The 12,526-nt window shown below is 35.5% G+C and overlaps 1 protein-coding gene across 2 annotated transcripts in view; it reads left to right on the top strand.

The window, feature by feature from the left end:
* Ptp69D (Protein tyrosine phosphatase 69D) overlaps positions 1–12,526 on the top strand; it is a 170,453-nt gene that overhangs the window by 51,172 nt on the left and 106,755 nt on the right. For both annotated transcript variants that reach the window (XM_089097834.1, XM_089097908.1), the window contains exons 5-8: positions 1,459–1,604; positions 3,568–3,677; positions 4,873–5,056; positions 7,350–7,643. In XM_089097834.1, the coding sequence (XP_088953960.1) occupies positions 1,459–1,604; positions 3,568–3,677; positions 4,873–5,056; positions 7,350–7,643 (734 nt within the window). The remainder of the gene's footprint in view (positions 1–1,458; positions 1,605–3,567; positions 3,678–4,872; positions 5,057–7,349; positions 7,644–12,526) is intronic.

Raw genomic sequence — 12,526 nt, 5'->3', positions numbered from 1 at the left:
AAGCGTTATTAGTTAATTAGTATTAGTGGTAAACCGTAATTAGTCAAAATCTGGCTTAAAGCGTAAAAGCAAAAAACTTTGAAAATGAATTAAAGCGTAATTAGTTGCTTCGATCAAGTTTTGTGGTGACAAACATTACTACAACTACTGCTAACAACTCATCTCAGCACTATGCCACCTGAGGCCGACTCAGCTGTGTACGCTCTTCCTCCATCTTAATCTTATCAAAGCTTCACTCTACTCTCTACCATTAAGTTCCAATATTCTTAGAACCCCTGTTTTGGATCTCATCCTACCCTGTTCAAAGTCGTCCTGCTTTTAGTTTGGTTTCAGATGAACGTGATTTTTTTCATTGAGAAATCGGTTTTAAACAGATCAAACTTCTTGAGTGTGGTCGGGATAACACGTAAGTACCCATATGAGAATTAAAAGAAAACAGCAGAAGTAGAAAAGGCATTAAAGTATGTGTTAGGACCCTTGGCTGCAATTATCAGATATGTGTCCTTTTTGTGGGCTTAATTTAATTTTTCTTTAAATTCATAGCTTCACCCCTAGTCCTAGATATTCAATAAATATCTATTTACTCTATTAATATTCTCTCGTGGTTAACGGATTACGAGACGTCTTTAAAGAATCCGCTAATTAGCTAGGCTTTGAAAAAATGCACAATAGAAAAAACACAAATAAAACTTCTAAAAAACACATCAACAAATTTTTACCATCCATTTTTTTATGATTTTACGAGTCAAACAAACGTTTCGGGTTAGTCAACCCCCTTAGCCCTAAAAGTACGATATACGAGAGACGGCTTTAGTTGATTTCGATTTTCAACTTGTATTTTGATGATAGTTTAAATCTCATCGGCTTTCTGGTTAGTGCTTCCCACTTTAAATTGCCGTACGATTTTTTTTTTTTTTATTATTTTTTTATTTTTTTTATTTTTTTTGTTTTTTTTTTTTTGATGAAGCATAATTGAATATTAAGCTTGTCTCTTCGACAGATTGCAGAGTTGCTAGATTGTCAGCTGAATTTGTTGCATAAAAGGCAGGTTTAGACTTTTTAGGACGGAACTACCCTGGATTGTCTATGCTTTTATTTAAGACTTAGACGACTCTCGAAATGCTATTTCAACCAAATTTACCTAAAAATGTCATTCATAAGAGTCTGTTCTGTGTAAAATTGAAATATATTTGTTTGTAAATTCAGAATAATTAAAGTTACCGAATAATTGGAGGTTTTTTACAGAAAAATTTGAAGAGATGGCTGGAGTCTGGTAATTGAAACGCAGGTTTTTTTTCACCTTGTTTAGTACTCGACTTTCCCCTTGAAACACAGATTCAATTCCTGTTAAGGAGCAAGCATTCTAGTGGGAGTGGGAAACAATTAATCAAGCAAAGATGGTGTTTCGTCTTCTCAGGTCACTTTTCTTCCTTTTAAATTAAAGTTTGTATCTAATAGGGTTGAGCTGCTGGAGAACAGAGAAAAATATCGCATACAAGAAACCTTGGTTTTTAAAAATGTTAAGCGCGAGCATAATGGGACTTATACATGTGAAGCCCATGGTTCAGTTCAAGAAGAGGAGAATATTGATTTAATTATTGAAGGTTAGTAACATATTTTTCCCGCTATCTTGAATCGTATCTGAGTTTTAGGGGATGAACAGTAAATGCCGAAGCTGTTGCTAACAAGGTATATTTTTTCTATGTAAAAAAAGAAAAGGATGATCATTGCCCTGGCCATGGCCCTATCCATAAAGCGTCTTGGTTCTGAGAACTTTTTTTAGTTGTTTCAAAATTTTGAAGTTTTTAGGGCAGTACTACACTTTTGCCACTGCTGCCAAGCTGGAAACTGAAATAAATAAGCAAAACTATTTGGTTAAATAGCGGTCTTAAAAATTTAAACATTTACGATCTGTTGGCTCCCAAAGACAAGAGGCAATATCTGAGGTTGACATTGTCCTATTTAAAACAATGTTCATATTTGACAACTGAACTATCGAGGCTTGAAGTCACTAATTGGAAAAACAAGGCTAAAAATAAAGTGTCTTGGTGTCTTTAATCCGATGTAATTAGTGTCTTAGAACATAACACAGTACGTAGCCTACTTATTTTACAAATGGCTCAGAACAAATGCCGAAGCTGTTGCTAGCAAAGTATATTTTTTCATGTAAAAAAATAAAAGGATGATTTTTGATCCTAGCCATGGCCCAATTTTCTTGACACCAATCTTTTTGGCGCTAGCCGTGAAAATCCCTGGTGATTAATATTGTAAGCGAATGGTTAGCATCCTATAACACTAATCTTTGAGGATCATTTTAACAGTAGGATAATTTGAAATGGATTTTTGCCAAAAATCCTTTGTCTTGATGACCGTTCTGAAAATTTCAACAGTAGTCTTTGGTTAGTGTTTAGTTTGGGCCTATCGCGAGAATTGTCACTGTGGTTTGGACAAACAGGTAACTTATCTAGATTCTACCTTTTGTAAATAAAGGCCAAGCTATATTAAAGGCCTGATTAGAAAACTAGAAGAGGTTGTCATATGCTTTTATTCTTGGTTAATATGCTTCTTCTTCTTTGGATTGTTGTAAAGAAGTTTTTTCATAATATCATCACTGGAATCAAATTCCGGGCCCTGTAATGGGTTGCTTTTGTTGAGTTCGGACTCCAGATTTCGTTTTCCCAAGCAGAGATCAATCCCACTAAAATTTTCTTCGGCTTCTTTATGGATTTGATGTTCAGTATGGAACAGGATATTCCTAATTAGTCTGGCTCTATCCCTTATATCATAAGCTATATCATATTTAGCAAGATTCGGCTCGTGTTGATACAACAGAGTCGTTTGCTTCGGATTTGTAGCAAATAGCATTGTTGCCATGTTCACAATTTGGAGTTTGACTAAATCTTCCTTTTTCCGAGCAGAAGTCTCGTATTACCAAGGAGAGATCAATACTACAGTCCAGAGCCGTATCCAAGTTTTTTTTCGGGGGGGGGGGATTACACAAAAAACTAAACAAAACGCATAAAAATTTGTTTATATCTATTTTTGTATCGTTTTTACGAGTCAGACAAACATTTCAGGGGGGGGGAGTCAAACCCCATAACCCCTCTCCCTGGATACGGCCTTGCTACAGTCCCTTTAATTAATATTTTAAGCTTAACGAAAAGAATACAGACACCAAAACATTTAATTTGAAACAATGTAGCGAAATAGACTGTTTAATAGCATAGAAAATGAGTAAAAAAGACCTTTAGGAAAACTCATGCTCAATTTTTCCTATTATTTTTAACCCAAACTATTTCTAGACAAAACATTTTTGGAAGACTTGGGTGCTTAATCTTTCCTTCCCGTGTGCACATATTGTGAGTCAACTAATGAAATCATATCACCGTAAAAGTCTTTGGTACAATATTTTCATAATGTTTTCTATGGAAACTGGAAAATTCATTCAACTTTGACAGGTTTCTAGGGACCAGCTTGAAGGATGTTGTATGTAGAATGTACTATACGGATTTTATTAATGTAAAGTAGTTTTTTCAGAGAAGGGTTATATAAATGTGTTATTTTTAGACAAGCCTGATGTTCAAATTGATTTCGCCTTGGGGGTTGGCAAAGAAGATATTTATGTTAATTGGACGGTTGTGGAATGGAACGAAAAAGTACAAAACTATGTGATCAAGGTGAGTAAGATTTCTACTCAAATATGCACCTAAGGCTACATCCAGAGCAGAGCGGGTAGGGAGGTTGACCCCCCTTCCCTCACCGAAATGTTGGCCCGACTCGTAAAAACATAACAAAAATGCGTATTAACAAATTTTTTATGTGTTTTTTTTTATTCATTTATGTTTTAACTCACCCCTGGAACAAAAATCCTGGATACGGTCTTGTATGCAGATAATCACAATTTGTTTTTTTTTTCCTCTCAGTGCTATTTTGTTCTTAGCGTAAATCAGTTTGTTGAAAAAAAAAAATCTGCTCTTGGTATTTTCTCCAGCAAAACTTCAAAAAAGTATTTCCTAAAAGTTTTATTCAAGAAATAGATTATCTCGCCGGTAATGGTTGCCTTTGGCCTTCGAACCCCATTCTGTAGTTTGAAATAATAAGGAAAAGCCATTAATTAAGGATTGTATCCAATATTATTGATTATCGAAGGAGGATGGTCTAACTTTTTTTTTTTTTTTTTTTTTTTCAAAGTGTCAATTTAATTGTACAATTAATTATACGCTGGAAAAAAGTAAAATGCATCAATTCTCAAACTATGCAAGTTCAAAACAGAAATACGTAAATTTTACTGTAATCAATATACGGATGAAATGAAGATAAGAAATTTCCTGTAATAATAAATGCTGTCGATTTCTAAAAGAAAAAATGTTACCCCACCTGCAAAGGAGGAACACCTACAGTGACCAAAAGATATCTTTTTCTGAATTTGATTTCTATCATGCCCTCCTTAATCTGATATGAGGAATGATACCAATTGCTTCTACAGTATTACTTTTCTCTGGTGCTGCCTGAGGGACAGGGCACGAACCACCACTTTGCGAAAAGTTTTAAAACCAGGCTTGATTCCACGGCCCCAGTTGCTGCTACGACGATTTTTTGTAGATGCACCAAAAGCAAATAGGCCATTTCAAAAAATACGATTTGGTATGAAATTCGTAAATGAAACTTGAAAATATAAACAGAGACTGAACAAATTCGCCAGTAATTTTTGGTAACAGCTATCTGTAGATGCGCAGACGCACATCTGTCTGTAATAATTGTCGGCAATAGTTTTTTTTCGTTTGTTTTTAATAAATTATTTATTTATTACTTATTTCACATGTGCTAAAAGTTAAATTTGATAGATATAGGACAAACATATTTTTTTATTAGGTTATGAAGGAGGGTACTGAAGAGTGGCGTATTGGGCATCAGAGACCCATTAGTGGTAACGTCACTAGCTTTGTTATTCGTGGTTTGGAACCAGGTTCGGGATATAGCTTGCAAATTGAAGCAAAAAATAAATTTGGTTCCAGCATTAGCACTGAAAAAAACGCTGCTACTACGTTAACTGAAGGTAAGTTCATTTGAATTTAAATAATTCCTTAACTCTTTGTTCTTCATTTCTCTCTCTCTCTCTCTCTCTCTCCTCTCCCTCTCTCTCTCTCTGTCTCTCTCTCTCTCTCTCTCTCTGTCTCTCTCTCTCTCTATCTCTCTCCCCCTCTCTCTCTCTCTCCCTCTCTCTCTCTCTCTCTCTCTCTCTCTCTCTCTCTCTCTCTCTCCCTCTCTCTCTCTCTCTCTCTCTCTCTCTCTCTCTCTCTCTCTCTCTCTCTCTCTCTCTCTCTCTCTCTCTCTCTCTCTCTGTTTACATCTTTCGTTCTTTCTTGCACTCTCTCTTCCATGATGCTTAATTAAAAGTTAAAACGTCAAATTTAATTTCTGACCCATAATGTAATAAGAAAAATATCAGCCTGTTTCTTGCAAGACTCTAAGAGTTTTTGGGGTTTTAATTTCTCGAGTTTTCACTAAACATTGCCATGATTTTTATCAGAAAAAAGGCACATTGTTCAAAACGGGAGCTTGCTTCTGGGACTTTTTCCTTTTTTGCCTCGAAAGCAAAGGCATTGTTTTATATTTATACACTGTGACACCGGTTATTCTATATCACTCTCTCTAGTTACCACATAAGCCAAAACTTTGAAATCGATCTTGTCTCTCTTGGTTTATAAAAAGCTAAAAAGCTTATAACAGTAAACAGCTAAAGTATTTCTTTATTATAAAGATAACATAAATTTTATTATTAGTTATTATTTCAAAATTTTAATTTAAGATTTGTTACCATTTTACCAGCAATTAAAATAAAGTTTTAGTGATTTTACAAAATGAAACAATTTTCCCCTGACGGAAGACTGTTTTCTCTTGTAAAGGGACTCAAGAAGTAAGCTCACAAGATATGACGAGGATGGTTTCAGTCTAACTGAGGAACTCTTTCATTGTATTAGAATACATGTCCATCCAGTATTATCCTGATCATATTGGCCAATACATTGCCATCTTGATCTATTCATGAAATAAGATCACGCAATGGCTGTTAAGGTAACCAGGTTTTTAGCCAAGAAGACCTGCAGTATTTAATCTATTAGAGATAGCAGAGTTCACTATTTTTACATTGTAAAGATTTTTAATTTTTTAAATATTGCACTATGCGGGAACGCCATCTAATTTTTCTAATTTGATATTTAAAAAACTATTCTCATATGTTCTTGAACAGTCTCGATTTTGGTTTTGTGTAGTTTAAGAGTTTGTCTTGACTTTACTGACTAGTGACATTTGTCCCATTCAATGTTATTAAGGCAACCTGAATCGCACAAAGACCTTGTCGAAAGTATTTAAACTCTCTGGGAGTCAACAGCAAGCTTGACACTAATTATTAACTCTCGTTCATTATCTCTGTTTCTGTTTAGAAGAAGAATATTGCTACAGTTGAAATAGGGAGTGAATTCAGTTGTTTGTCTCGTGTGAAATCAGAAGTTAAGTAGACTATCCTATCCCCGACTATATAAACTATTTTGATCGACTTTGTTCTAAGGGGTAAGGGGTAAAGTCTATGGAACTTTGTGCCAAATGAGAAAACAAAACCCTCCTAGGTCTAGATTATACAAGTGATGGTACTTGTATGATATACCCCCTACCTAATATTCTTCTAATGTGTTTTTATGACGCTCAATCCTAATGAAATACACCTAAGTATGATAAAAATATAAACCTTTAGAAACAAATCTGGACTATATATTTGCAAATTAGGGGGGTGGGGTGAGGGTAAAGTATAGCGGGTCTGCATGCCTAATGTGTTAGGTACAATTATTCTGCATGTTATGCAGTAAGAATTGTTTTCTAACTTCACACTGTCAAATACTTTAGCACCTCCTCCCCCTAATGTGCAAATATACAGCCCAAATTATATGGTACAATGATAGGTATGTTAGATACAATGATTCTGCATATTATGTAGTAAGAATTGTTTTCTTACTTCAATTGTCCAATACTTTACAACCCTGACTATATGACTACTTTACAACCCAAAATAATGACTTCCTTGCATGGAGTGAAGAGTGCAGCTCTGTGCAGATTAGGGTGGAGGGGGAGTGTGTTAAATGTTGCTTGTGTTGGCTTAGGTGTTTGATGAATTTTCGGTAGCAGCATTGGTTTTATCTTGATGATTTTATAAAACGGGTGTCAAATCTGCTTGAAATTTTTTTTATGTTTTGTCTTCTATTTTCTGTATGAGTTTATTTTCACTGATGGTTTTTTACTTTTAGTATCGTAACAATTTTTCGGTGACAACATTCAGCCTTGTTGTTTATTTGTAGACCCTGTTTTTACTCCCAAAGCATCAGCTGGGGGTGGTACATCGACTTCAGTTTCTACAAGTTGGACAGCTCCCCCTGAAGAGATGAAATATCTCCTTGGATACTTTGTCGTTAAACTTGTTGATGCTGTTACTAATGAAGAAAAGCAAGCCATTGTTTATAATCAAAAGCAGCATTTGTTCGAAAATCTTAAACCAGCGAGGAATTACACGTTTACTGTCAAGTCGTGTAATATCTACACCGAGGAATGTGGACCATGGTCAACACCTACAGTTGGCACCACAATCGACGGAGGTTAGTTGTTCTTTTTTCTTTCTCTTTTCCCTCCTCTTCCATTGTAATAGAACTCTATTTAAAGGTTCCCTAATCCGATTTAGGCAAAGACTATGGGTAACATATAAGAGTAGGAACTGGCGCTAATGTCGGCAAAAAAACAACTGTCAACGTCATCTAGCGTTTGGCGACACTTAGAATTAATGATTACAGAGCTCTTAAAAATGCCGTCTCCTAACGCTAGATGGCGTCGATAGTGTTTCTTTTTTGTCTACATTAGCACCAGTTCCCATTCCGTTACGCATACTCTTTGGATTTAGGTATTTCCATTTAATTAAATACTAGAAGGAATCATTGATCAAAGGTATAATTTATCCCCCTCTCTCTTAAGGATTTCATAAGAGCATACTTTGGGGCCCTGGAAATGATTTTTCTTTTGCATGAATGTAGACACGGAAAAATTAGAAGGAAAAAAGAAATTGAGATTGTAAATGGCTGCATTGTAAAGTGGAAAAAAATTCTTCTCAAAATTGTTCAAAATCTGATAGAAAATTTTACAAGTGGATTTGACCAATGTCAATCACTAAATGGTAGTCCTTGGGAAAGCATTTAAAACTTCAGTTTCCAATTGGGTGACATTAAAGAGGTCAGCCACCACCTGTCCAAAATTTCAGCTACCGGACCCCTCCTCAAATGGAGCCTTGATTATACCTCTGTGTTCAAAAAGCGTTCTTTGTCTTTTGGTACAAGGTACATTTTTGGTAAGGATCTAAAACGACGCCTGAATAACTGTTTATGTTTTTTTTTATTTTCTCTTCATTTCTAATGTATCAAAGTACCACTAGTAAAAAAATTATGTCAGTTTGTTCTTGCGAAATGTTTATCGTGTGTTTTTTATTATAGAAATTGCTTATGTATTAAAAAAGTACGTATTTTCTAATTGGATAGTTCATATTAGCCTAATTAGTGCGGGGGTTGGGGGGTTGGCTAGTATTTGGTTTGTGACAAACTGTAATTCCTATTCGGATGGGATGATTTCGGAAATTCTCATTACCTTTAATTGCTTCAGTAATCATTTGTTATTTAATCAGGGTGGGGTTAAACATTTGGAATCACTTTCTTTGTTCGTTTGTATCCCACCTTCCCAAGCCAGTTTTGCCCGCCCTCATGTGTCTCCTCATTGCCGAATCTCAGCAGCTTTAGGAGGGGGAAATGCAAAGCTTCGATTCATAGCATGGCAGTGATGTCTCAGTCTTAGCTGCTTATTCGTTACCTGTGATCGCAGAGCATCTTAGATCCCAAATCAGTGAAATTCGATTCCTGATGGGTGCTTGTCTTTTTAATGCTTCATAATATTCTTCCTAGAACAACTAGAGCAGATTTAGTTTGAGGCATATTGGTCCAAAGGTGTGGAATTCTATTCCCCTGGATATTAGAGAGTGCGGTGATTACCAGCAGTTTCACAAAATGATGGGAAAGTTTATCTCTGAAGGTTGACTTGAGTTATATTTACCTTGTTTGTATTTGGGCAGTTGTTCAAGAGGCTTGTTTTTTTTTTCATTTAATTTGTTAACGGTGTTTAATAATTTTTTGTAATTTTTAATGTGCTCAATTATGCCACCAGGCATGTGCACAGGTGTATTTTGTAGCATTATGTATATTTCATAAATAAAATATCTGTATCCTTCCATTCTTCTTCAACTCACTTCCTTTCTGCTTTTAAATTTGTAAGACCCTTGAGGCATGCTTAGTTTTGGGTTAAGATACATATATCTCCGTCTGTACTTCTTAGGTACATCAGTCTCTTAGCTCTCTCTTCTATCTCAAACAGTTCAGCCTGGAAGATCGTAGCAAATACCTCCAGGTGATAACTTCTTATCTCATCATTCGCACTAGGGGTATTCGTGTATATCACTATTCCTTTTCCTTATTATCCATTGGTTCGTGAACTATTTGTAAACCAGATTATTTTATTAGTGAAGCAACGCTATCTTTGGCTCCACTTTGTTTCTATTCTCTATGGCTGTGTGAAATTGTCTTACAGGTTTTGCCAACGCGACTTTATCCTTACGTTGCCTGTAACTTGCCTTTATCATTTATCCTTTAACTTGCTCATTTACTGTCACTTATTTTGTGGCGTTCTTTTTTCTCACTTAACTAAGCTACTAAACGAAAATACTACTACAGCTTTCTGATAAACGAGAAAGCTCTCTAATTCACTTTAAGGAAGAACAACGTGCATGAAAGTTGTAGCTTCTCTTGTAGCTATTTGTATGTTATTCTAGTAGTTGCCTTTTTGTTTTTACTGTAGAGATTAGGTTTGCAGTGCAGATGCAAAATATTGTGGCGTCCTTATGTTGCTGATACTGCTGAGGCTTATTTTATGGCGTTCTTTTTTATTTTAACTAGGCTACTTAGGCTAAATATAGAAAAATTGATGTTACTCTGTTTTGTGTTGTTTTTTTCGCGGGGGAGGGGGCAGCTCTTGAGGTGCCACTATAATGTGTCAATGTTATCGTTATACTATAATATTATCCTTGAGCATGTGCATCTCCACACACCTAAACAATAATGATTTGCAGGTATCCACATGACTTTTGATTTTCCCGTTTCGTATCTGCTGTTTCTGAGTCCATTTGTTTGCAATATGCAGCCGGATAACACTTTGTTGCTTCTTCCTCTAGAAAATTTTCTACAGGTTGAAGGGCTACACATAGCTGCAGTTCTATGGTACGCTAAGTTGATCATTATGAAGATTATCCTTTGTACCCATATTAAAAGTCTCATATGGTCCGTGACTTAAGTTCAATTAACCCAGAACACTACGCCCTACTACAGAATCGGTCAAATTATCGCCTTGATTTGAGTAGTTAAGCCGAGGCCGTATCCAGGGAGAGGGGGCTAGGGGTTTTAACCCCCTCCCCCCGAAATTTTTGTCTGACTCGTAAAAAATATAATAAAATGAATATCAAAAAATTATTGATACGTTTTTTAAAGTTTTTTTTTGTAAATCCTCCCCCCTCCCCGAAAAAAATCATGGATACGTTCTTGAGTTAAGCTATATAAGTAGGATTGGGGGACGGGGGGGGGTGGAGAAGAAAGCAATAATTGATGACAAAATCGTAATTAAAAAAAACAAATCAGAAAAAGTGAACAAACGTGCTTTGGTTTGAAACTTGCTGCTCTAAGACTAATTTCAAATGTAATGCTTGTTTTCAATTTGAGAGCGCCAGTTAATAGCAAAATTGGTGGCACATTGGTTAAACTCTGAAGTTATTTCAGAAAATTGCTGCTGACTCGTTTCCTTGTTTTTAATTTGTTGCTCTAAGAATGGTTTCAAATTTGTTTCATTGTTTTCGGTTCAAGAGCGCCGGTTAATAACAAAAAACGAGTTGATATTGGTTCGACTGTAAGGTTATTTCAGAAAATTGCTATCACCTTGCTCTAAGAGGCATATCTGGAATTTGGGGGCTTCAAATTGCTTGTCTTAGTCAGCAATTGGTATAGGAAGGGTCCTTCCTTTTTCGGCAAAAACGTGAATACATTCAATAGCTCTATTTACGCTAAAATAGAAAGCTTGAATTTTTTATTAATCTTGTTATTGAAGCAAAACCCGGTTATGGGCTCTGAGTGGCTATTGGTTTGGAAAAGAGACTAAAACCCGGCCTCTTCTGATATTCTTATATGTGCTAATAAAGGAATGGAAGTCGTGGTCTCTTCTTATCATCTTATGATATCATCTTATGAATCCAGATAAGGTGAAATAGGCTCCCAACCGATTGCGTATTAACCTCTTACGGCGCAGAATTCTTGTGACCCTTGTCAATTAAGATAAAGCTTAACTTGACCTTTGAAGTAATGTGTTATAAATAAGGAATATGAAATTCCAACTATTTTCTGTACCAGTTTTAAAAAGAAAGCTGTACTTCGTGGAAAATAGTAGCCTATATATTTTGTTTCAAAATGCATACGGTTGCTTTGAGTTTCATAAAAGAAAATAAGACGAACAGATAGACTTTCAAATGGGGATAGATCCATTTATTTAGACAGTGAAAAAACATTTCGGCAGTGAAAAAAATTTGTTTTACATTTCGGCAAGATTAAAGAAGAAAATTTACACCAAAAACTTTGAATGAACTTTGTCAATGAACTCTTCCTGAAAATAATCCAGTGAATAATCCGGAAGTTCATTATTTTGTGAATGACCCGAAAAGTTATTTATTTTGTTGTATATAAATATGCTAGTTTTAATTATATTATTTTAGTATTTCTACTGAAGACGGTCGCTGTATATGTGATCGAAATATCTGGACTTTTGTACCTATTTTTTTTTCACTGTCTAAATAAATGGATTTATCCCCATTTGAAAGTTTATTTGTTCGTGTTAGAACGGCAGTGTGGTCTAAGAAAACAACACCTAATTTAAAGGTGTTATGTCGAAAAGAAAATAAGGTTCAGACTTAATTCCCAAAATACAAACTCTAGCTTTTTCATTTCATTTTGCTTACCGTAGAGGCGTTGTTGGGGGGGGGGAAGGGGAGATAGTTGCCCCCAATAATTTGGAGAAAAAATTATTATACAGCAAATGCGCCTTGACTATTCGGATATGGAACCCTCTTGCTCCCCTTCCCCATTAAAAATGATGGAGCTACGTCCCTGCATACCAGACGTAAATACGCTGCAAGACCACGCTGGCTATGCTTGACGTTTGACAAAAAAAAAAAAAAAAAAAAAAAAAATAAAATAAAAAAAAATATAATTTCTTCTGCTCTGTTTGGGTTTACTTCAAAAGGTTAGCTTTTTCTAGAGCGCTGAGGATGGCTTGGTGGAGGTCCTTGTCGAATATCTGCTTCTTTTTTCTTTTTTTTTTCGCTTCTTTTTGGCCACTAGCTGAAAATCACCCT

This window comes from Artemia sp. Qi Xiang Cuo, chromosome 1 (assembly GCF_049724085.1).
Source record: "Artemia sp. Qi Xiang Cuo chromosome 1, ASM4972408v1, whole genome shotgun sequence".
In the NCBI taxonomy this organism is placed as follows: Eukaryota; Metazoa; Arthropoda; class Branchiopoda; order Anostraca; family Artemiidae; genus Artemia; species Artemia sp. Qi Xiang Cuo.
The sequence above is the reverse complement of the archived record's forward strand: the minus strand, read 5'-3'. Positions and strand labels throughout refer to the sequence as shown.